The sequence below is a fragment of the Podarcis pityusensis genome, assembly GCF_964106645.2.
Source record: "Podarcis pityusensis genome assembly, chromosome: 3".
Taxonomy (NCBI): domain Eukaryota; kingdom Metazoa; phylum Chordata; class Lepidosauria; order Squamata; family Lacertidae; genus Podarcis; species Podarcis pityusensis.
The window spans coordinates 42,095,708-42,121,982 of NC_138026.1; the positions used below are offsets into that span (position 1 = coordinate 42,095,708).

Sequence of the window (26,275 nt, forward strand, 5' to 3'; positions counted from 1 at the left end):
GGACTATTTGCATCCAGCACAGCACTGTGAGTGTCCCATGCTGCTATAAATGTTGTCTAGTCTGGAATCCATCACCTGTGAATGTTTATAAGGTGAGGCAGCAAATGGAAGAGAGCAGTTTTTAAATCAAGCGCACATGATAGGCAATGCAGCTCCCCCCCCCCCGTCAATTTATAGGCATAGGGAATGCAGAGAGAGAGAGAGAGAGAGAGAGAGAGAGAGAGAACGAACATCTAATTTCCTTTAAAGACTTAGAGTAACGCACAGTTGCCAAACCTGCTTTTGCAGGGGAAGGAGGGAACTAACCGTAAAGTAGTAAATATTTATGCAATTTGAATGTGTTCTAACTTCTAACAGAGGACAGATCCGATCAACACGTGGCATAGGAGGGGCCTCCTCCGCATCCCCCTTCGTTCAAATCCAAGGCAGTTCATGGCGCAGGAGGAACGTGGGGCAGCAGTACTGATCAGTTGACACCACAGGAAGCGCTGCCGTGGACTTCAGTGCAAGGTGAGCTCCACTCCGCTTACGAGGTCTTCTGGAGGGGGTCTCCAATCATACCCCCCAGATGAAATGAGCCATACCGTCCAGTCTTCCTGTCTGCGGCGGCATTCGGTGGAAAGTGCTGCCCCCTAGCGCCCGCCGGCTGCAACTGGCCCAGACTTTCCAGGGCAGAGTTTTCCCTGGCCATATAAAACAGCCCAAGGCGGAGGAATCCGCGGAGCGAGGAGCGTCTTCTCCGTCCTCCTCCTGCGACCCCGCACCTGCCTCGCCGGCTACTTCTTACTCCGCCTCCCGTTCCTTCTCCGTCGGCTGATCCCGCGCCAGGTTTTCACTCTCGCCTCGCAGCGCCCCTCTCTCCCTGTCTCTCTTCTCCCCATCCAAAGCGGATTTCGAACGGCTGCCCGCAACAGGCGGAGGCGGGCTCCGCGCCCTGGACGGGTCTGGGAGGCGGCGGCACATGGGGATGTGAGAGAGGGCGATGGCGAGGAGGAGGTGACTTTCCAGCTGCGCTCTGGATCCTGGGTCCCGTCGCCACCCGGAGCGCCCAGAGTGCCAAAGGCGGACTTCCCAAGGTGAGTGGCATAAGCCGAGGGCGAGGGAGGAGGAGGCGATTTGGGGAGGGGTCCTCAAAGGCGCTAGTCCTCAAGGCGCTCTCACCCGGAGTCCGTCCCAAGCAAGCAAATGGGTGGGGGGGAAGGAAGCATGCATAGGATCGGGTTGCGGGAGCTATGAGCTAAGCAGCCGTCCCCACCCCACCCCCCACCGGCTCGCGGTTCAAATCCAATCCCAGCCCCTCTTCTTTCTGCAATATAATGTTCAATGATGGGGGGGGGGGGGACGAAGTGCTTTGGACCCCGTACACACTGGCTGTCCAGAACGTGTGCCTCATCCTGTCATACAAGTTCCCGACCCAATCGAGGGATTTCTGACTTTGGCCGAGGTTTCCCGTCCTCCAAGATCCGTTGCTTCCCCTGACTTGGAGCATGTGCAGATATTTTTATTTTTATTTGGCCGTGGCTCTCATGTGTGCATGAGGGCTGGGGGAACCTGTGTTGCTGGACTCCACATGTTGCTGGGTTCCAGTTCCCATCATTCCTGACCATTGGCCAGTCCACCATCCTCTGCCGGGCCACAGGCTCCGCAGCTGGTGGCTGCAATTCAGAAAAGCGACCTTTCTAAAGCAGGAAAGGGGAAGAGCCCGTGGAAGTGGAGGAAACGGTTCTGCAGAAGCAGGCAGGCAGGGCAGCCGAATTTTGGCTCTCAGCAATAGGGGAAGCTTCCTAAGTGGTTTGACCATGGGCCAGGCTGCGTTGGAAGGTGGTAGGAATCCCTTCAGTATTGTATTTGTTTATTTATGTTAAATTGCTATCCCGCCCTTCCTCCCAAAGGTATTTAAAGAGGAGCTAGAAAACTAGCTCTCAGAGATGCTGCGGGCGGCTGCATCCTGCATTGCAGATGAGCCCTGGGGTTGGGCTGGATGGCCTCCCAAGGTCTCTTCCAGCTCCATGATTCACTGAGTTAGTGTGGCCATTAAAGGAAGGGCTTGGGTTCCCATGCAGTGAAATGAGCAAGAGCACCTCCAAACCCAGCAGGGCTGGCATATTACTGTACCATAGTTTTGAAGTCAGTGTAGTTATGCATAATTGCTTTGGAAAGAGGATTGGGCAGGAGGGTTCAAAGTCCAGAGTTTAAGATGACCTAAATGTACCACTTCACTGTCATGGTTGTTGTTGTCGTTAAATTCTATGATTGGGGATTGTGTTCGCTGTATGTAACAGGGAAACGTCATTCAATGTAGACGGGAATTTGTTATCTTTCTGGCCAAAAGGAAGCTGAACATAATACAAAAAAGGTGAGGGGGTGGGGGTGGGGGATAGGCTCCTCTGTGTTCTCACAGCTGAGTCACTAGGCCAGGAAGCAATCAAAGGCAATATCTTGTCAATTTCAGCCAGCAATGCTACAAAGTGCCTAGTCGAGAGTGGAGCATCCGTCACCTCCTTTAGATATTGCCAGAAGAGAGTTAGGCCACCGTGGAGGAGCCAGTGGGACTTCTTCAAAGTTTCTTTCACCTATTGATGAAGGAGGGGGCAGTTTATAGATTACATTGAAGCACCAGCACTGGTCTCTTCCCAACTTCTGTTGTTCTTTCAAATATCTCCTTGGACATGACTTGCTTTGTGTACAAATCAATCAGCATCACTGTTTGCGTATAGCACCTCCCTCGTCCTATTGTGCAGCGGTCCGTCTAACTAGGAAGGCAAACTGTACCTGCAGGAAGTCCCACTGGAATCTAAGGAAATGCCTCGGGATTGTGAGGTGTGAATATCAGATTTTCCCTAGTTAAGTGGTAAAGCATCTCATTGTGTGCAGAAGGTCCCGGGTTCAAGCCGAAGTAGAACTGGGAGTGCTCCATTCTGAAATCCTGGAAAGTTGCTGTCAGTCAGTGAAAACAGTACTGAGCGGGATAGACCCATGTGTAGGGCAGTGTCCTATGTTCCTTTGGGAGAACCAATGTGGTGTAGCGGTTAACAGCGAGGACGTGGGATACCAGGGTTCAGAAAATCCCTACACAAACCTCTGATAAATCACTGGGAATGTATTTATTTTATATATGTTTCTGTTGATACCCCACTTTGCTCCAAGAAGCCCAAATAAGTGTGTGTACTGTCTTCTTCACAACAACCCTGCAAGGTTGGCTGGTCTTCGAAAGAATGACTGGCCCAGTGGTCAGTTAGTGAGCTTCATGACTGAAGGGGGGGGACTTCCCCAAGAGCACCCCAAGCCCTTGTGTGATACTCTAACCGCACTTGCTTATGTGAATTCACCTTATTCCAGCAACATGTGTAACTGCTGCAGATTGAAATGTGCAGATAGATGTAGATCTATATTCAGATGTTCATGCAGGCCCCGTCCAGAGGTGTCTTTTCTGAAGAAGATTAAGATACAGCTCCCCTTATAGTTCCACTCATTATTGCAGGTGGCAAGAACTGGTTCGGGGCCAAGATGCTCCTGCTTCTGTGCCAAGGATTGAGCAAGGTAGCATTCAGGATTTCTTACAGGTTGGCATAGTGAAGCATATCATTGAATTTAGGTTGATTTCTGACTTTGTCAGTATGAAGCATGCATTTGGAAATGTTCCTGTATCATACCACAAAAAGGCTGCCAGGTCGCTACCTAGAAACCGTCCCCTGTGAATGTGCAGTATTTCTTAAGGGCATGCTAGCCCACCATTCCTGGCCAACAGATGCTGGTAGTTTGGTTTCCCATGGACAGAACATGAAAGTCTGACTGTCGTCACCACTAGGGACTAAGCTGTCATCAAGAACATTCAGACACTCCTCAGCTTCTCCAAGGAGCACTTCTGCAGTGTGGGTGTTGGCAGGGTTCCAGCCTTAGCCAAGCGAGGCAGCAGGCAGGCATTCAGCTTTAAGGTTATGGATGCTGAGAAAGTGGTTCTAGTGTTTTGCAGATGCTAGTTCCATTCATTGCACTGCAGAGCTGCATGGGGTGGAGGAAGAAGCCACTCTTTTCAGCCCAAACTTCACCTTGATTAGTGGAGACGCCAGACTCTTGCCTAGTCTGCTGATGCTACATAACTAAGGCTGCAATCCTAATCTCAATTACCTGGGTGCAGGTCCCTTCGGAGCACAGTGGGACTTACTTATGAGTAGACATGTTTAGGACTGTGCTGTTACTCTGTAAGAGCTAATATATATATATATAGAGAGAGAGAGAGAGATGTGTGTGTGTGTGTGTGTGTGTGTGTGTGCGTGCATGAGTGCCAGCTAAAGGTAACATTTCCTATTTCTGATCACAAAGACTCCTAGTCTATAAAACCAATCTTCGGTGTCCTGCAGTCTGTATAGGCAGAGGCATGACATATAAATAAGAGACTCTGGGTAAAAATTATGCCAATGATGGCAGCTGCAGAATTAGTGAGCAGACACAAAGTTTTTTTAAAAATATATAAATGTCTTCTAAACATAAAATATCATAAGAAGCCTCTCTGCTGGAGACTATGAAGATATTTTTAAACCATCAGCTGTGCAATGGGTTCTAATTTATTTGCCAGCAGCAGCAGCAGCAGCAGTGCTTTTAAAAATCATTTTATCACTGGCAGCTACATACCTCGCTCTTCTTTCATCCACGCGGTGTAATAACTCCCAGAGTAAGCTGCATGCATTTCCATCTGTTTCATTTTCCTGGGGTGGGGGAGCTTCGTAATATGCGTTCAGCTCTCCCTGAAGATGTCAAGGCAAAGTAAACTCATAGCTTTTAAACTAGAGGAGAACCTGAGGTGTGATTCCCCCCACTTTTAAAATGACCTATTTTCGTCAAGTAAGGTCCGTATAGTTAAAGCTATGGTTTTCCCAGTAGTGATGTATGGAAGTGAGAGCTGGACCATAAAGAAGGCTGATCGCCGAAGAATTGATGCTTTTGAATTATGGTGCTGGAGGAGACTCTTGAGAGTCCCATGGACTGCAAGAAGATCAAACCTATCCATTCTTAAGCAAATCAGCCCTGAGTGCTCACTGGAAGGACAGATCCTGAAGCTGAGACTCCAGTACTTTGGCCACCTCATGAGAAGAGAAGACTCCCTGGAAAAGATCCTGATGTTTGGAAAGATGGAGGGCACAAGGAGAAGGGGACGACAGAGGACGAGATGGTTGGATAGTGTTCTCAAAGCTACCAGCATGAGTTTGACCAAACTGCAGGAGACAGTGGAAGACAGGAGTGCCTGGCGTGCTCTGGTCCATGGGGTCACGAAGAGTCGGACACGACTAAACGACTAAACAACAACAACAATTTTCATCAAGTAAAGCCCATCAGTTTAGTCTCAGTAAATATGATTTCTTCAGCATCATAAGATATTCTGCATTCGTCTCAACGAACATGTGGAATTATCCTGCCATTTTAAAAGTTCCCCAGTGGTAAATTCTTCTTGCAGGCGCTTCCAAGTACTACTTTCACCATCCCACATGTTACAGATGTAGTTGTTTTGTGCCTATTCATTTCTCAAAGTCTTCTACCTTTCACATTGAGTGTTGCATTAGCTTCGTAGAGGTTTCTTTTGTCCTCGAAAAAATAATGTAAGCACTTACAAAACAGCTCCTTGGAAAACAACTACAGTCTTTCATAGACAAAGAGCAGAATACTAAGCACCGAGGAAAATCCGAAATGCTCTTGCTGCATCTTAATATTCTATATCTTCCACACCCTCCAACATTTCTCTGATGAAAATAGGGGTGTCCTAAGGAAAAGCAGGACATTCCATTCCAGGGTCAAATCAGAAACTGAGACGGCTTCTGTAAATCCGGGATTGTCCTTGGAAAATAGGGACACTTGGAGGGTCTGGTGATTCAATATACATTGAAACAGTGTAAAAGAGAACTATATATATATGAAGGGGGGTCTTTTAGTTCAGGAAATAAGGTCCAAGAAGTCTCAGTTCTGCACACAAACCAAATAAGTAATTGCCAAGCTAGCCATGCAGCTAGCACGATTTTATTTTTTTTAAAGTAAGCTGCAAGCGTAGGAACGCAAACTGGATTTGGTCCCTGATAGCGTTGCCACCATTGTTCTGCACAAGACAGTGCGGGGGCTGTTGGGAGGCGATTTTTTTTCATCTGGTGCTGAAGTAACTTCAAAGCAATCCATTACACTCTATTGCAGCCGAACAGAATGGCCCCTCTAGAATTTGTCACGCATGCACATGCATATACATGAATTTGTAAATCTGTCCATGCTTGGTTATCCAGATCTTAAATGCATGACCTTTCACACACCTTTTCAAACACATGCATTTGGAGAGGATGCCTACCATATTTTTTGCTCTATAAGACTCACTTTTTCCCTCCTAAAAAGTAAGGGGAAATGTGTGTGCGTCTTATGGAGCGAATGCAGGCTGCGCAGCTATCCCAGAAGCCAGAACAGTGAGAGGGATCACTGCTTTTGCTGCGCAGCGATCCCTCTTGCTGTTCTGGCTTCTGGGATTCAGAATATTTTTTTTCTTGTTTTCCTCCTCCAAAAACTAGGTGCATCTTGTGGTCTGGTGCGTCTTATAGAGCGAAAAATACGGTAATTTAGCAGAGAGAGGGCGGGGGAGAGGGAGGGAGGAAGATGGAGAGAGAGAATATCTTAAATACAGGACAAAACTGTTTCTGTAAATGATGTAGCATTCTACATTGAAATAAGGACATCCTGTATTATACAGGACAGGTGACTTTAACTTTCCCCCTTGCTGTGACCCCAGTTTAGGTTGGTCGTCTCATGTTTTCTATTTGACACATACTATTAGACCATAAGTTGGTATGGCTCACGATTCTAGCATCTTTACTCGGATTATTCAATACTTTTATAATACTTCAATACTATTATTCAATACTATTGTAATACTTCTGTCCCACTTTTGAGTATTCAAAAGTGAAATCACGACTTGGGGCAGTTTACAAAAGTAACTGTTGTATTAGTTGGTGGTTTTAATACTTAAGTCATTAAATGTAGCCTTTGTTAGCAGCAGTGGCACAACAAATATTAATTAGTTTGTTTAAATGAATAATTATAAACCACTGAGTCATTTTATATAAAAAAGGCTATGTACAAAAAAGTAATTAAAGTATCATAAAGCCATAAAATACAGATTAAATGACTGCCAGGGGCAAGTCCACACTTGTCCCATGCCTAGAAAGTACAGATCTGAGCAGTTTCCTGCTTCTTCTGCACTCTCCATGCACAGGACCAAGCAGTTTTGCCTTTGTCCCACCTCTTTCCCCTGGAAAACCTGCTCTTTAGCGATAAATTGGCAATCTGTGTAATTGTTGTTTGATCCGATTCAGTGCTAAAAATCTGGTTTCCCCAGGGGAAAGCAGTGGGGGCAAACCGAGGTGTCAATAAGCCCTGTTTCAAACTAATTCTCTAAACCTGCTTGGTAAAACAAGAATAAGCCCAAGACATGGTGAGCTCACAGAACTGGCAGAAGCAACCATGGTGGTGGTTTCTTGAGCGATGCAAGGTTATTCTAAGGCTGGAGGACCAGAGAAGAGCAAGGTCACCTTCCTACAGGACCTATTACTATTCTGCAGCATGAAGGGTGGTTTGCGGCTGCTTTTTCTTTGAAATGGACACATTAATTGACTGATTAAGCAAGAGATCCACATGTCTGTCATGGATGCTTTAGCTGAGATTCCTGCATTGCAGGGGGTTGGACTAGATGAACCTTGGATCCCTTCCAATTCTATGATTCTATGTAAAGAGTTGGGGGGGGGGTCCATTCATCTGAAATCATTAGATCTTCACTGAACTCCTGTGACACAAAAGGCATCATCACTCGTAGGAGAACACTGAACTTCAGTGGGAATGTGAGCTACTATTGCCTTGGCAACCTGAAGGCTTTCAAGAGATTATAAATCAACATGACAACAGTTGTATCTTAATAGCATGACAGTGAAGATTTTATAATAATTAAATCCAATTTTGTTTTCTTGGATGGAAAATGGCTCATTTGGTGGGTGGGGGGTGGAATCACCAGGATGCTGTCAACCTAGGCACTACAGATCCTCCTAGTGTCCCTATTTTCCAGTGACGGTCCCAGATTTGGGGGGACCAGTCTAGCTTCTCTAGGGAGGGAGTTCTGAAGTCTGGGGGCAGCCACTGAAAAGGCCCTCTCCCACATCCCTATGAAGCATGCCTGTGAGGGTGGTGGAACCAAGAGAAGGGCCTCCTCTGAAGATTTCAGAATCTGGGCAGTTCATATGAGGGAATATGATCTTTCAGAGAGCTCAGACATAAGCTAAGTAGAGCTTTATAGGTCATAACCAGCACTTTGAATTGTGTCCAGAAACAGACTGGTGGCCCATGGAACTGTTGAAGCAAGGGAGTTGTAGACTTTCTTCCTTGCTTGATTGGCAGCGCCTGCAAACCCTCTTTTGGTCTGCCCACATCTTTACCTGCTCCACACCTGACTTCAGGTGTGGGGCAGGTGAGCCTGGCTTGTCCAGAACAGCCTCACAGGCCAAATGGGAAAGGCAGGTAGATCAAATTAGGCTCAGAGACTGAAGATTCCCTTGCACTACTATATAAGAAGGGCCAAGATCTCCAGGTAGGGCTGGGAGAGATTTTGTGTCTCATACCTGGAGAACTGTTGCCAATCAGTTTAGACAGCACTGAAGTAGTTGAATTGTTGGTCTTACTTGGTACAGTGGTACCTCGGGTTACATACGCTGCAGGTTACATACGCTTCAGGTTACAGACTCCGCTAACCCAGAAATAGTACCACGGGTTAAGAACTCTGCTTCGGGATGAGAACAGAAATCGTGCAGTGGCAGCAGGAGGCCCCATTAACTAAAGTGGTGCTTCAGGTTAAGAACAGTTTCAGGTTAAGAACGGACCTCCGGAACGAATTAAGTACTTAAGCCGAGGTACCACTGTATAAAGTAGCTACCTAAGTGCAAGGTCCAACAGGCTTATATATCATAGCCATTTTAGTAGTCTTTGTTCCACAATTTTAATGAGTCCAAGATAACATCAATGATGTTCCCAGGAGCAGCTCTAGCTACAAGCATCCTTTAGGCATCAGCTGCCTGATAGCCCCAACCTTTCATACAGATATTGTTCGCATTTGGCAAATAGTGCCCACCAGAAATGCAGATTTGAATAAAATATTGGGTGGATGCAGGCCAGCCCCGCACCACATAACCAATCACATGATGCGGTACATGCACGCCATTTGAATGGCAATGCCCATCAATTTGGGGAGAGGGTAGCCCCCTCAAATATTATATTGGAGGGCCCAAAGGGACCTCAGCCCCTAGGAGTTGGCTCCTGTGATGTCCACTGCCCTGAAGACATGAGCCGGTGGATTACTGGCAAGTCCTCATAAAAGGTGCAAGACGAAAGGCTTACAAGAAGCTGTTTAGATAAACTTTGCTAATTTGAGATTTCTGCTCTGCCTGTTAATTATTGTAATGGCTGCGGGAGGGATACCAATTACCACCTCTACAGGCTACTTTGGCAGAAAATGGGGACATTTCTTCAGAGTGGTTCCCTGATGTGTAAGAGGTGGTACCACAATTAACTAGCAGGATATAAGGGGTGAAGGCAGAGGAAGCTTTGACTGTTTAGTGACAGACGCCGACCCACAAAGGAAACGAAACAGATATATATATACAGACTGCTAGGATCCAACCATGTTGGCAGTGTGGCCAGCTCCTACTTTGGAATTTGAAACCTAGAGAAAATGGAAGGTAGCCAAGTCAAAGGAATTATGGCAATCATATCTCATGAATGTCCTAGTTTGTGAAAAGCCTTCGGATCAATGAGCAGGTTCACTGACAGTGCTATGTTACATGCATCCCTTAGTGATGTATGAAAGTGAGAGCTGGACCATAAAGAAGGCTGATCGCCGAAGAACTGATGCTTTTGAATTATGGTGCTGGAGGAGACTCTTGAGAGTCCCATGGACTGCAAGAAGATCAAACGTATCCATTCTTAAGGAAATCAGCCCTGAGTGCTCACTGGAAGGACAGATCCTGAAGCTGAGACTCCAGTACTTTGGCCACCTCATGAGAAGAGAAGACTCCCTAGAAAAGACCCTGATGTTGGGAAAGATGGAGGGCACAAGGAGAAGGGGACGACAGAGGACGAGATGGTTGGACAGTGTTCTCGAAGCCACAAACATGAGTCTGACCAAACTGTGGGAGGCAGTGGAAGACAGGAGGGCCTGGCGTGCTCTGGTCCATGGGGTCACGAAGAGTCGGACACGACTAAGCGACTAAACAACAACAACAAGGTGCATCCCTTGGTATAAGTGTCAGGGCTCAAGCCCTTCTAGCTATGCAAAGAATTCAGAACCATTGAAATATGCTTTTTAACCCCTTTACCTCTTTACTTCAACTAACCCTTTCTCTCTTGCTGCTTTCTGCTTTACTATCGTTACTCTCTTATGTTTCCTTTCCCTTTCCTATGCTATAAGCTGGTGTTTGAAAGCAGTGGAATACCCAAGGTGTTTTGACCATTAGATTTTGCTTGGAGATAGAGGGTCTTCTTCTGGTCTACCAAAATCAAATCCCTGGCTGGCAGTGGCTGGAGTTGATGGGGTCTCACTTCCACAGCCTCAGTGTTCGTGCCACTCAGGGCAGACGTTGAGGGAGGCAAATATCCATTCATTGTGCGGGCTCTCAGGTTGGTGCAGCAAAGAAGCCCAGATCAGATCCGTTGGATGACAGTGTTACACTGCCTTCCTGACACACACACACTCAACATCCCATTTCTGGGTTTCCCACTGGTTGCTGTAAGGGGGAACCTCACTGGATGCAACCACCACCTGCCTCCCATTTGGGCAGGTGCAATGAGGTGCTTGTCACTGGTGGGACTTCAATGCCACCAGCAGTGTGCCCTGATGGTGGAGTCTGGCAGAACCACCCCATCCAAACCCACTGCAGCGTGATGGATCAGGAGTTCAGATTGCTCTGCGCTGGTACTTTGGTTTAGTGATTCAGTTTATTTATTTAAAGCATTAAAAACAGGAACATGGAGAACCATCTTTTATTCCTTCCCTCCCCCATTTCTCATCCAGTCCCCCAAAGCTTCACGTTATTAATGTCTACAGTGTGGAAATTATTTTTTCCCCCTCAGCCATGGTTCCACACAAAATAACTGGGGGCAATTCTCATCCAAATCATTTTCTTTTGGCTACCCAGGTGTAGCCAGTACAATGATCTCCAGATGTTGTTGGATTACAACTCCATCCAGCATGGGAAATGGTCAAGGATAACGGGAATTATAGCCTACAGTGATGGAAATTATAGTCCACATCGGCTACCATTTTGCTTAAAATTCAACACTGAAAGCCACTCAGCACGCTTCAATTTGACTGTCTAAACAGAAGATTTAAGTGCCAGCTGTCACGATACTTTCCTCCTGTGGAATGTTTCTTCCCCTTCTTCTCCTTGCTAAATCACACGCAGAGAGAAAGGGGCTGACATTTAGTAACTTGAGCTTATTATTAGGAATCTCCAGCTGCTGAAATCTGTGTGAAACATCATCCAGAGTCTGACAACCTGAAATACAAAAAGCCTCAAGGCAACAAGACAATTTTCTTTACTTTGTCACATCACTATGAGGAAATGATGGCATTAATGTAACCTTTTTCAAGGCAGCAATATTATTGAAGAAGTATATAACTGAGGCGAGCACTGGTGTTAAAAAGAAGGTCTCAGGGGCAAGAACTTTTCATTCAAGGAAGAAGAGATATTCGTTTGTTCATCCATTCACCGTCTGAACAATTCCACCACTCACAATGTTAGCCTTAGCTGCCTTTAAGCATTTCTCTTGTTCTGGCATTGTTGTTTTTTTTAAGAGCTTGATTACACAGTATGTTGTGGATACTCTGTGACACAAAGGTGAAGTTTTCATTCTCAGGAGAACTAATTACTTTAACTCATGCAATTGATAATTTTTCTATATTTCACTGAAAGAAGTCTTCCCAACTGCGTATCTCCTTAATATTAATTGAAATTCAGGGGCTATTACTGAGGGCTAGAATCCTTGTCTAGCATGGAGCCAAAGGAGGGAAGAACAAACTTGGGCTCCAAATTGTTAGGGTTATAAGGTTCTTATAATAACCAGCTGGGATGGGAACAGGCTGCTCACAGATCAGAAACAGGCCCTGGGAGTCCCTGAGAAATAGCCTGGTGACCTGACATTTCCTGGAGGTGGCTTCAACATAGCCAGAGCTTATTGACCTTACAGAGTGGGGCCTCAGCCTTCTAAGGCCTGTTTGGAATCTGTTGGTTTCTTGTCACTTGTGTTAGTTGGGGTCTTGGGGTCTAGTTCAGGCTTCCTCAACCTCGGCCCTCCAGATGTTTTTGGCCTACAACTCCCATGACCCCTAGCTAGCAGGACCAGTTGTCAGGGATGATGGGAATTGTAGTCTCAAAACATCTGGAGGGCCGAGGTTGAGGAAGCCTGGTCTAGTTGATACCATCAAGGCCAGAGCAGATAGTATGGGTCTGAAAGAGTCAGTCAGGGGTAAGGAGGGCTCACCAGTTGTTGAAAGCAGCAGTGACTTGAGATGGTGATTTCTCAGGAGAAACATCTGGCATACCTGTGTTAACTCAGGGTGCCCTCCAGATGTTGTTCAACTCCCATCATGCTTGACCATTGGCATGCTATCTGGGGCTGTTGGGAGTTGGAGTTCAACAACAGCTGGCCCAGAGGGTCATACAAGGTTGGTTCTCCATTTTTCATACTTATTGTGCAATCCTTGAGAATGTGTATTTTGCTGACAATGAAAGAAAACAGGCTTAATAGCTGAAAGTCTGGTCTACAAATCAGGGGAGTCCTGCTATGAATAGCTTTCCACACTTGGCTGAATTGCAGAAGGCCTCTGAGGCACTAGAGAGGCAAAACACACACCATGCTGAAGAGCCTGCCTTTTCTTCTGTTTTTCAGTCAGCTAATACAAAGATGGTCTTGTTATAGCATCCCTAGTGAAAGCCCTTTCTAAAGATTTTAAAAAGAAGTTTAATGAAGGTAAGGAAACAATGCAATGCAGGAAGGCAGCACATTCAAATTTTTATATTCATTGAGGAAATAATTGTCCATTGCCAGGAAACGAACAAGAATCCATTTTATAAAACATCTTTAGGCTGCAGTGCTATACTCACCTAGGACTAATGTGACAGCAGAGATAGAGAAGGAATTCAGTTCACATTTAAAGGTGAACCTACTTACAGGTAATTCACACTTTATTAAACAATTTGAGTACCAAAATAAAGCCATCATTTGAAGTTCACACTTCTCTGAATTTTTCAATGCAGTCCTCCAGCCAGTGTTGACAGAGATGCATGTATTAAGGGGAAATCTGCATTAAAATGAATATATTCATTAGTATAAAACACAAAAATGCATTATATTAGCGGAAATTGGTTGCAAAAATATGTACGTTAGTCAAAACTGCATGAAAAAAATTGTTTATTACAGGAAATTCACACTAAAATGCCTGCAAATTTTCAAAGTAACGTGGAAAACTGAATTTAAGAATGGGAAGCTGAGAGAACCGGAATTGACAGATCAATCTATTTCTATGTCCCATTGTACTTAATGAGGCTTAACATCTAGGTAGATGGGTAGAGGATTGCATTATACATTGGACTACTTCGAATTCTTACTGTCCGTAATCCTGCAAATAGCTTTTTTAAAAATACAAAACTTAAATTTCACATTAAACTGTACTCTCTGTCCTCACAAACACTAAGATCACTTTTTCCAACTACCCAAAGCTAGTTGAGGTATAGTTTTCCAAACCCACCCGCCTTACCAAAATTCCTGGTTGACCCAAACATTATTATATATATGTAAGAAAATGTAACTTTTCCTCCTAGAGGAGTTGCTCCATCCCATTGCCCTTTTCTGAAGTTTTTCCAGCTCTACACTATATATATTTTTTAGGTGAGGGGACCAGAAAGGTACAAAATATTCCAAGTGTGGTTGCATCATCGATTTGTACAACAGCATTTAGATATTAGCAATTTTATTTCCAATTCATTCGTAGCATGGAATTCGCCTTTCTTTCACATGTTGGGTGCCCATACATACTGGGCTGAGGTAAGGTCCTTCCGTCAACTATAGCAGATCCTGCCTCAATAGAGCAAATGAGACAAGGTGTAGCGATAAGACTGATGTAAGGCCACCTGATATTTTTGACCCGTGAATGCAGAATGGTTTGCTAGGCAAAATTGGGGGGGGGGGGTCCTTGGGAACTTGGTCATTGAGAGAACTCGAGTCTTATTTTAAGGCCAGAGTGTGAGGTTTAGTTTCAAAGCGCATGTTCCTGTGACATTTCACAGTTCCTTGAGAGATGTGATTCACTAGCCCCCACAAGCCCCATGTGCAGCATGTATCCAGCACTAATAAGGCAACTTGCTTTTCCTTGGGGCACAGAGTCACTGTCCTACAAACAACATACTCTTTGGCCTTCTTTGACTGGCTGCGAAAAGGGACTTGCTCAGTTTCTGCATTCTTGGAGATGAGATTTAGCATGTCTAAGAAAATTTCGACTAAAAAAAGAGGGGGCTGATAATATACAGAAGAGGGCTGAAGTGATGTGGCATATCGAGGAAGATTATTGGATTCGGGACAGTAGTTGTGGGCACACATGCGCACACACACGGTAGATCTCAGAAGTTCTGGTACTCAGGAAGGTTGGGCTACTGGCCAAGCGGAGCAGGACACACACATTTTTAACCTCCCCCCCCCCCCACAACTTGGAGCAGAAGACTTGTGTGTCAAACATTTTTTTAAAAGAAAATAGCTGCGCACACAGATAAACAAATGTATGCCTGCGATGGACCTTAGGGTTCTGGGAATCGAGGTAGGTTAAGGAGTACTAATTTAGGGATGGGGACAACAGTACACACTACAGATACATCCTCTCACGTGCCTCCTATCAGCATGGATTGAAAAAGATTGAGACAGAGTTCAGTGTTTATGTGTGGATGGACGTGCATGAAAGCACACATGGAAAAATGGGATCTGTGTAACCCATTTGTGCATCAACACTCAGGTGTGTACACAGCCATAGTCCCAGCTTATCCAGTTCTCTTTCTTCTTACTGAAAGAAAACAACAAGCTTCTGATCTTTGAACAGGGTAGTTATAAAATTTTTATAACAGAAGCAGACTGGGGCCTGGATTGTTTGTTTCCTTTTCCTCCCCCCTCCCCCCCCAAAAGAAAACTGCACCAAGAGGTGTTGGGTTGGGAAGAGTGTTACCTATTTCACACTTATCCCTCTGCCAACATGTTATGTCTGTTGGACGTACCTACATTTTTGCATCAGCCCTATTCATAGCTGTCACACGTATGCTCCTCCTTTAATGGCCATTTAAGCCATTGTGGACACAGTTAATCTTTCTTTTTCACTTCCTTCATTTTAACTAACACACACACAAGTTTTAGTTCAGCCTCTACAGTGAAGGCTCAGGTAAGCCGATATTTGGGAACTGTATGGTTGACAAAGTGGACCCTGCAGCTTGGAAGATTAACTGTTTCCAGAAGGACTTATTATTGCAGCAAGTTGCTTTCGGCTGTAAAGACCATGCCCGTGATTTATTTGCTTGTTTGCACCATATTAAAAGGATGATTCACAATGTTTAACTTGCTAGAGGTGGTTGTGGCTAAAGGTTGCTGTGCTTTTCAAAAAATTAAGCACTTCTAGGAAAAGTGTCTGTCCAGATTGTGCCATCTTACCGACAAGCCTCCTCATTGATCCGTGCTGGCTGTGAGCGCTCTTGCACTGAAATTTGCTGTAACAAGAGAAAGTGGAAGAAGAAATGTATAAACTCTTTATCCCCCCACCCCAATCTCACTGCTTCAGGCCTGCTATTTGAACTCAGTTTGAGGCTACAGTTTCTGCTTGTCTTGGTTTTATGCTGTTCTGCCCATCCATGCCATTTCTCTGAGTACAGTCATTAATTTCTGAAGAGAGAATTGCCAATCCTGAAACAATGTTTGGTGGAAGAGGTTGGCTGTAGATATTCTGGGGTGGTCCAAAGATGTCCTCTGTGAAACTTCAGAGGGGGTTTCTTACTGGTTCACATCTTCCAAGGCATTCAAAATAGATTCTTGGCATACAGAGATCCCATTCCCTAGCTTAAGCTTGAGCCATTTAGAGTCTAAATCAAATCCAAAGAAAGGCCATTGCCCCATTCAGTTTGATGGTGATTAATAGCACGATCCTAGGCATGTTCACTCGGAAGTAAGTCCCAAATTCCATAGGGCTTATTCTTGGGCAAATAGCTTTTAGGTATATATTTATTCTTTCCCAAAATTTCTAAGCACTATAGCCTTCCCAAAGTGGGTTACATTAATGCATTAATATATATTTTTTAAAAACAACCATCCTCAAGGTTTCAAAATTGCCTCTGTAGGAAGACATGCTGCAATATTGTGAAAGCAGAGTTGAAAATATCTCAGCTGAGAAGTAAACTTGCTTTCCTTGCAAATATGCAAAAAGTCATCCATGCTTTTTTGTTTGTTCTTTAAATGTGTGCATACAGTTTTGGGGGTGCAACTGCAATCTGAAATTTGGGGTTGTGTAAGGCAGAGCTTACAGTTCAGCTGAGTTTTTTCATTATTTGTCCTTTCTGGTTTGATTACTGAGTTCTGTCTCCCTTTTGCACAGTCAGGACAAATAAAGGCTGTTGAAGAGGGTTTTTTGCTTTTTTAACAAGTTTTTTTGGCGGGGAAACAGCCAGTGCAGAAAATGGAAGGGGACGCTTCAGTGGAATGACTAAGAATTAAATGTATGTATCTAGTTCCATGGGAAACAGGGGTGTGTGGGTGTGGGTGTTTAGGGCATGTGACAGTGTGGATCTGGGCCTGCCTGCTACTGGAACATAGTCTCTGACAGCTTTCTGCCTGAGTAATGCAGTCCTTGGTTCTCAAAAGGTTCCCAAGCCTGGTCAACACCGATGGTCAGTGCTCTCCACAGTCTCAAGCAGAGGTCCTTGACTGGTCCTTAACTGGAAGAACCTTCTCTATGCAATGCATTTGATTTATCACTGAGGTATGGTCCTCCTGAGAGCTCACAAACAGGGCATAAAAATTATGGCTGCCACCACCACCATTTGCCTCAGCACTTACTACACAGAGGTTTGAATGTGGACATTCCATTTAACAATCATAGCTCATAACTATTGATTGATGTCTTTGTATATCAATATGTCTATTTTTAAGAGTCATTTAAGCTGCTAGGAAGCATAACCACAGTGAATGTTTTTTAATGGTTTCCTGCCACACATCTTATAGTTAGCACTTTGTGAGAGCTGAATTCCTGCTGGGAAGGGAGATAGGAAGAAGACCCCCACCTAACCCTCAATCAGCTGATCAGTGATGTCATACATGACAGTGCCAGGCATTGATTTGGTAGTGCATACAATAGAAAGTGCAGAATCTCTGCATGTACATTCCACAGCTGCTAATACTGTCTGGGGTATCCTGCCTCCCACCTCCTCCTCCTCCTCAGCTTTTGGGCTGCTCATGCTAATTTTTGCCACATAATTTCACATTCTAATGCAACAAGCAAGGATTCAGTTCACGAATCAAGCTGTCTTGACTTGGTTCTTTTTTGAAATACAGAATAACATGTTGTAAATAAAATCAATACATCTAGAAAGCAGAAGCCAGAAGACCCCTTTTAACAGAAAAGTCATAACCAAGATGTAAATATTGACTAATGAAAAACAGTGTGTGCTTGGGGACCTTGAACTAATTTGGTACGATTAGCTCTGGGTTAATTCAGCTAGCATTATTTCCCTGAAAGCTGAATATGTCAGAAATAAGGATGGAAGGTTTTCTGTGAACGAAAACTCTGTGTGTTTGTGTGCAGTAGAACTCATAGAGCTCTAGATCTGAGTATTTAAATAATTATAATGCTACTGTTTTCAATAGCCTCAAGTGACAAGGCAGAAGTTGGTTCCAATTTCTTTATTTTTTACCTCATTTACTGCATACTTTTCATTCAGTTCTTTGATTTTATTCAAAATATGGGTCACCCTGTATAGATTTTATAAGAACAGACAGCAGCAAGATTTTTAATCATGAGATTTAAATAGTGTGGGAGACAGAGCATGGGAAATTTGTTTAGGAAATGTAGGTCAGATCTGAGAAACATAGATGGTATTCACCTAAGTAATAAGTGAAAAGACTTCTGTTTGCACAACAGAACTTCTGTCCTGTCCTCTCCACATTCATGCCTCATGTGATCCTCAAATCTGCTCTAGAGGTTTGGTGGAACCCCCAGAACAGATGTAGGGGCTGCACAGGGGAAGAAGAAGGGTAGAAGTCCCATTGTGGAAGCACACAAGGAGCTACTTAGCACAACCCATAGCCAATTAAAGAACTTGAGAAAATCCACATTAAAAAGGAGTTTGTTACAAGATCAAGTAGTTCAGGACCATGGAGAGCAACCCAAATCAATATCTGAACCAGCCATCCGCAATCTGGTGGCCTTCAGGTTTTGGGACTACAACTCCCATCAACCCCAGCCCATTGTGGTCAATGGTCGGGGTGATGGAAGTTGTAGTTCAACAACATCTGTAGGGGAGCAATGCAGGAAAGTCCAATTTGAAGAACACAAGAGAAGACCCGTACCTCTTTTTATTTATTTCACAAAACTGTAAAAATAAAAAAAAGACCTCAAATTGGTTTACAAAGAGTAACTAAACATTATGTTAGCTGTGCCTTCAAATGCATGCTTTTTTTAAAAAAAAAAACATTGCCACTGTGGGGACCCGGTCCAGACTAGGAGTTCCTAATGTGGGGTGAAGAGGGTGGCATTCAAGTAAATGAGATTCCCCCCGCCCCCAATGCAGGGTACAAATGATTAAACCCCTTCCGGCCACCCACACTAGACTCCCTGTCTGAATTAGGCCCCCGCACTGTCATTTTGTGTTTTAAAAAGACCCTGAACTTAAAAGCGCAGCTGCATAACTCATGTGATACTTGCTTTCCTCCTAAAAATCCAGAATTACATGTTTAAAGCAAATGCTTAGAAAAGTGGGCACGTAAGTAATATATTCAGTTGTCTATACAAGATCCATATTAGCCTACCAGCTGGAATGGTTCACCTATATCAATTACATAAAACACACAAAGGAATGATGTGTGACCATCAGGCAACCTTGTTTTCCTTTTCCAGATCTCAGTAGTGCTCAATGTGTAAAATATTCAGTGCTGGGAATCTATGCCCTCTGAGCTGGAAGCCTTTTCCCATGACCCCAGATATATAAGTGTTGTTCTAACAACTCATATGTAGACGAAAAACACTCTGCACCTGTTCAGAGGCACGATCCCATTCTATCAGTGTATAGATTCAGAGAAAAAACACAATTAATGACTAATTTGGAAGACTGAGGTCCCACCTTTTTAAAAAGATTCCTGCAGCCCATCACTGGTGAGTCACAGAAAATTAAGCAGTGAAGCTGGTTCTGCCTGCTGTTCTTCCTGTGAAATATGGCACCATGTGACCAGAATATGTTCCTTAGGACGGGAACTAACCCCTTGGAAGTGTAAATTCCAATATACTGTTGTAAAATACAAAATAGTAGGGTTCTAGAACATTTGCAGGGAAGAAAGGCGTATTGCTTTTCTTTAGGAAGAACTATTAATTAAAGTACACTACATGTTCCATTTTGTGTTTGACTCCTTATAATGAACAAAATTCGGTGCTTCCTGGTTTGTGGGTGGGTAGACTACAAGCAACTCTCTGATTTAAGGTCTGACCCTCTGCACATTTCAAACATTCTCACACTTGGTCAAAGGCAATTTATCCTTTTTATTTATAAAATGTGATGTTTCCTAAAGACAGTGCTTCCCTGGGGAAAAAGCAGAACCATTCCAAATGTGCTGAACTTCAATGAATCTCAGAGGCTTCTGTTTTTTTAGCAGGATGCTCCTTGGGGAGTTCTTGTGGTTTGCCTCCATTTTGCTTTGAATGCTTGTTGCATGGAACCTTTCTTTGGGGGAATATCTGAATCCACAACCTATAGAAATATTGCCCTGTATCAGGACTTGGGCGTGCCCTGACCCCAGAGCCTAGGAGTTGTCAGGTGGAAATTCAGTCCATGCACCACCGATATCTAACTCAGGCCAAAGGAAGGCACTGCGGGTCTGCCTGGCCATCAATGAAATCTCCTAGCAGCTATAGGCCAGAGCAAGTCAGGTGATGCGTCCTGGCCTCATTGTGCTTTTTGGCCTTCAGGAGCTGCCTGTCTTCGTACCTCCACCCCCTAAGCACACAGTTGTGCAAAGACTGATATAATTATTTGCTTCACAGGAAGCATGTTGTTATTAATATAATAATATAGCCATATTCAAATCTCTAAATGGCTGTCAAATGGAAGATGACGCAGGCTTTTTTTCTCCTGCTCTGAAGAGTAGGGCCCGAACCAACGGCTTCAAATTACAAGAAAGGAAATCCTGACTTGACATCAGGAAGACCTTTCTAACATAAATGAGACTCTCCACAAGCTGGCCTTTCATTTCTCTTGCAGCCCAACAAGTTCCTATATCTCAAGCTATAAAGAAGCTGAAAGTCTAAACATCTTGTTACAAATGATCATCCAAAGTCATGTACAAAGACTAATAGTGAGTGAAAGAATAGTTCTAAAAACACGATTAAAGCTTTAGTGCTTGTTAGTGAACTCTCACAGCCGTGGTCTGCATCCAACAAGGAAAGCAGCAAAGTCACAGGCAAAAAAAAGTACGTTTGGCTGTGTGTGTTGCAAAGACTTACTCAGTGGGATACATGGCACGTTCACAATAATTAGAGCACACCGCATAAGCTCTGAAAACAGGAATGGGCTGTGTACACAAAATTTTATTTTTGAGGTGAAAAATCATTAAACCTTTGCTTGACAGCATCTTATTATAAAGTCTGTATTTTTAGACTGTTCAAAAGATTGACACCTAAATGTGAAAATATGTTATGAAAAGCTAGCATGCATTAGCTTAAGTATGGCTTTTCTGAAACATTTTACCTCTTGAAGATACCACTTGAAGTAAGTTGATTAATTTGCTTATATTACCACAAATTTTGTGTAGCCGTGAAGAATAAAGTTCAGATTTGACTCTGCTATGAATGTATTAAACATCAGATTTATCTGAGACAGAACTTACTTACAGAAATCTCTAACACAACCTAAAGTTCTTAGGAGAAGCTTCCCATTTTATTTTATTTTATTATTTTTGGAATCCCTATTAAGGGTTTGTCATCATGCAAAGTTTGTTCTGCAGATGCGTGAAGCAGTGCCTTTTCTGTTGTGGCACCCCGGTTGTGAAATGTGCTACTTACAGAATTCCACCTGTTTACATCACTCCTTAATTGTAGGTGCCTAAGCAATCCTTTCTATTCCACAAAGCCTTCTGCAGTGGGTCACTAAGGAGGTCTTTGGTTGTTTCATAATTTAGTCTGGGATAAATTTGTATCTTGTTTCAAATATTGCATTTTTTAAAAAAAAGAATCTTTTTTTGCCGCTTTGGGTATTCTTTAAAACAAATAAAGAAAAGCCGTCTTTAATACTTTATAAATAAACCAATAAATTTGGAAGATCTGCTATTAAGAAACATCCTTTTATCTTCCAGGAGCAAGCAGCAAACTGGAGGGGAAAGCAAACTGGATCTGAGGGGAAATGTGACATTAGGATTTCGTATTCCAACTCCGAAGTATCCTTAGTGATCTTCCAGAATGGAGGAACTTTAAAGCTTGGCACTGCCAGGACCTAGGAGGCACCGAACAGTTTGTATTGGTCTGAAAAGATGAATCACACCAACTTCACACCAGAAGCCGACGTGGCTGTCCGATCCAAAACTATCACCGAAAACATGCTTATTACCGTGTCTCTGTCCATAATTACAACCTTGACAATGCTGCTGAACTCTTCCGTCATTTCAGCAATCTGCCTGACGAAGAAGCTGCACCAGCCTGCCAACTACTTGATCTGCTCGCTGGCTGTTACGGACCTGCTTGTCGCCGTTTTGGTCATGCCCTTGAGTATCACATACATCGTGATGGAAAGGTGGACTTTGGGATACTTCCTGTGCGAGATATGGCTGAGCATAGACATGACCTGTTGCACGTGCTCGATCCTTCACCTTTGCGTCATCGCGCTGGATCGATACTGGGCGATTACAAATGCGATCGAGTACGCCAGGAAGAGGACGGCCAAGAGAGCTGGAGTTATGATTGGCACAGTGTGGACAATATCCACGTGCATCTCCATGCCTCCTTTGTTTTGGAGAAACCACAGCGCCGACACCAATTCCAGCGAGTGTCAGATTCAACACAACCACGTCATCTACACCATTTACTCTACGTTTGGGGCCTTTTATATCCCTTTGACCCTCATATTGATTCTCTATTACAGAATCTACCACGCGGCAAAGAGCCTTTACCAAAAACGAGGGTCGAGCCGGCACCTCAGCAGCAGGAGCACCGACAGCCAAAACTCATTTGCGAGTTGCAAGCTCACGCAGACCTTCTGCGTCTCAGACTTCTCCACATCAGACCCGACCACGGAATTTGATAGGATGCATGCTTCGGTGAGGACCTCCCCCTTTGACAACGACCTGGATTTGGTTGGAGACCGTCAACAGATTTCCAGTGTGAGGGAGCGAAAGGCTGCACGCATCCTGGGCCTCATTTTAGGCGCCTTCATTTTGTCTTGGCTGCCATTTTTTATCAAGGAGCTCGCTGTGGGCCTTCAGCTTAGCACCGTATCGGCGGAAGTGGCTCACTTTCTGACGTGGCTGGGTTATGTGAATTCTCTTATCAATCCTCTCTTGTACACTAGTTTTAATGAAGATTTTAAACTTGCCTTTAAAAAACTCATTAGATGCTGGGAACACTCTTAAAAATGATTATGGACAGCTACCATGTGACTTATTGGCCTTAAATATGAGCTGTGGGGGAGGGAGGGGATATCTGAAACTGGAAACCTGTTTGAGTTTATTTATTTATTAGCTTCGTTTGGAGGTTTTTTGCTCATGAAAAAGGGCTTTGTTTTGCTTGTCTTTTTAACTTAATTGCTCCTTAGCTTGTAAATCTGTACTGCTGTTTTCTACCTCTCTGTACCATGAGCATATGAGTTTCTATACTATGAGTCTGAAATACATTTAATTACACAGGCCTCTTCCCCCCACACCGCTCTCTTATTTTAAGACAACACATGCAAAATAAAGAGCCCTGTTCAAAAGTTGTATTGCTGCCACTTCTAATAAATGAATAGCCCTATCCCCCCTCCCAGGCACACTGACACTTCAGAATAGCAGCCGTTATTTACAACAGAGGGCCTAGTACACAGACCCACTCCTCGTTCTTGCTCAAACTAGCCTAGCCTGAATGTGATCTGGTGCCTCTCCCTGTAAACATTGGCTGACATGCCATAGGGGATGGGAATGAACCCACTTCTAAAGCACAGCTGTGCCTATGAGAGAGAATACCTTATAATTTCTTTCAAAAATTATAACTATACAGACAGGCATGCTGTATATGTGGTCATATCCAAAGCAGTCAGCCTCTTCGTGCAAAAACTTTCACCTGTGCAATGGAGCTTCCTGTCAGGACTGGCTCCAGGTTTTGGGGGGCCCTTAGCCCTCCTCTTCATCTTTGGCCCCCCTCTCCCTCTTGGCCCCAACCATGTGACCAAACTTTATACTGGCAGGAGAGAGTTTTAGGACACGATAACTGTACATTGATTAACATTTCCACATGCAGTGCTATTTTTCTAGAAAAAGAGGTGCCAACACTCACCCTGAATGCCTCGCTTGTTCTCTTAGAATGCCAATGGCACCGACCTGAGAGGTACCGGAACTTAATTCTGGCCAGTTCCAGCAGAAAAAAGCCCTGTCTACACAGAAATAAATCCCTCTGCATATCAAGGGCCTGATGAGCAGGTACAAGATTGCAGCCAAAATTGGTTAGTCTTGCAGGTGCTAGGCAGGACTGTTCACAAGAAACCTAAAAAGCTTCTAGAGTATCCCCTCCACTCCAGGCTGTTCACTTCCACATCTTTTTTTCAAGAATGTGAAGTAAGGTGAAAGGATATTAGTGGCTTAGGACCTCAAAGACCAAGGTCCAAATCGCCACTCAGTAATGAAGTTGACTGGGTAACCCAGGGCTAGTCACTGTCTCTCAGCTGAGACCTCACAGGGTTGTTGCGAGAATCCAATAGGGGAAGAGAAGAAGCATGAATGCAACCTTGAGTTCCTTGGAGGAAAGTTGGGGCATCAGTATAATAAGAAGCAAATAAATAAGTCTGTCTCTACCCCGCAGGTCCCAAAAGCCTAATAATGGTCCCACTAAATCCAATAAGGCCATAACAAGCTGGGGATAATAATTTAATCCTAGAATTTAAAGAGACACGCCTTTGAAGAGATACACATAATTGGGCGCATAACAAGAAGAAATGAAACAGGTGAGTTCCCCCTGGCCCATGAGGCTGCAAACCAAGCATATTACCTGCCAGTAAGCCTCATTCAACACAGTGGGAGTTACTTCTAATTCAATATGCATTGGATTATGTAATGATAGGTAGGTTTCACCTTAACAATGTCTTCTATGAAGTAGTGAAGGCAGGGAGGAGAAAGAGTTGTTAACCAAGAATGCATGCATGCTTGTTTTCTCCCCAGCAAGTGAACCAACCGCTCTTCAGCTCTCTCCAATGGGTTAGGAGGAATACCTGGAAATGGGGGTTGATGCTGGAGGGCAAAAGTAGCAAAAAGTTGCTAATGGGGAAGAGGTGTAAGGCTGCTCAGATCAGCTTCCAGCTAACAGTCTGGCTCTCAGGTCATGCTGGTTTTCCAGCAGCAGCAGCAGCATTTAGCAGGAATAAGTGCACGGCTTGTGTATGTCCCCCAGTAGCTGGGGGAACCCCTAGAACAGATTTGGGAAGTGTTAGGGCACACAGTGAGAGGACATTCCATCATGCTGGCAAAAGTCTAGGGCAACTTTGTTGGATACAACCCATTATTGCTACATAGGGCTGATTTTTTAAATACTTCTATAAATGTATTTTGGGGTCATTACTGAATACTTTAAAAATCCCAGTCATGGGAATTATAAAGCAGAAATTTGGGGGCAACAGTAGCAACTTCCCATTTCTGTTTTGTAATCACGACAGCTTGGGTTTTCAACATCTTCCAATAATGACCTTTTCCCTGAAGAATTACATGTCTCCTGCAGAATTAAGGAGCTGGTACACAGTAGTAAAAGGCCACGAGTGATCCTTACTCATTATGAGATATGCTACTGCAGGTTCAGAAATGGTGCTAATTGTTCTTTACAGCTGCTTCCACATCTGTGCTGGTTGCTACATAAACTGTAATATTCAGTACAACATAATCTTTGATCTCGCTCTCTCTTTGCCATCCGTACCTTCTTTCAAATTGTCAATTAGCATCAGACCTAAGGCTGTACATAATTAAAACAAAGAAGATGTTTATTCTTTGCCAGATGGCTTGAGATTACCCGATTAAAATATTTGTGAAGCACAAAGCCACATTTTCTAAACAGCATGACGAATGAAGATGCATGTGTCTTCCTAGCCGCTTCAATGCCAGCCAGGGATGAAAAGCAAAAGTGCTATTGAAGTATAATCTCAGAGGTTCTTAGCCAGATGTTTTCAGCAAAAGTGTCCCTCTGTCAATTTCTGCAAGTCCTGACTCAAAGGGAATAGCAGAATATCTACCTTTTGCTCACAATGGATTGGAGGGTGGCCTTGCAGCTGGGGGCGCAGCTACGTTGCTAACTTTACAACTGGGGACAATGTCTGACTTGGCACGTGAGGTTTGCACAAGAAGAGGTGAAACAGATTAGGCTCAAGGCAGAGTCACAGAATCACACAATTGTGGAGTTGCAAGGGACCACGAGAGTCATCTAGTCCAACCCCCTGCAATGCAGGAATATTTCACCTAACGTGGGGCTCAAACCCGTGAGCCTGAGATTAAGGGTCTCATGCCTTGACCCCTCTATCCAGGCTGCAACTTCTGACTGGCTCTCCTCTCATGCTTTTTTGTCTGGCTGACTGGCTGGCATGTGCCCTTGAACTGCGATCACAGGAGAGAGCAATGTAAGCTGGAATGTAGGCTACAGTACAAAGGTAAAACACACACCTGTTACTCTCTTGCTTCTGGTCACAGGCACCCAGGAAAGGACCATCCATTAGGCAATGTGAAGCCATTTGCTTCAGGCAGCAGATCTGACCCCTGTCCCAAC

The 26,275-nt window shown here is 44.2% G+C and overlaps 1 protein-coding gene across 2 annotated transcripts; it reads left to right on the forward strand.

Moving 5' to 3' along the window:
• Window positions 1-350: 350 nt before the first annotated feature.
• Window positions 351-25,129, forward strand: HTR1E (5-hydroxytryptamine receptor 1E). Of its 2 annotated transcripts, none has more exons than XM_080997527.1 (2): window positions 351-1,076; window positions 21,646-25,129. In XM_080997527.1, the coding sequence occupies exon 2, from the start codon at window positions 21,820-21,822 to the stop codon at window positions 22,912-22,914; it is 1,095 nt and encodes a 364-aa protein (XP_080853653.1). In that variant the 5' UTR covers window positions 351-1,076; window positions 21,646-21,819; the 3' UTR covers window positions 22,915-25,129. The 2 variants fall into 2 exon arrangements, with proteins under 2 accessions (XP_080853653.1, XP_080853654.1); XM_080997528.1 differs by lacking the exon at window positions 351-1,076 and adding an exon at window positions 1,716-1,821.
• The last annotated feature ends 1,146 nt before the right edge of the window (window positions 25,130-26,275 follow it).

Bases quoted from the DNA above. Each gene is read 5' to 3' on its own strand.
- HTR1E (XM_080997527.1), top strand. From the start codon at position 21,820: ATGAATCACACCAACTTCACACCAGAAGCCGACGTGGCTGTCCGATCC.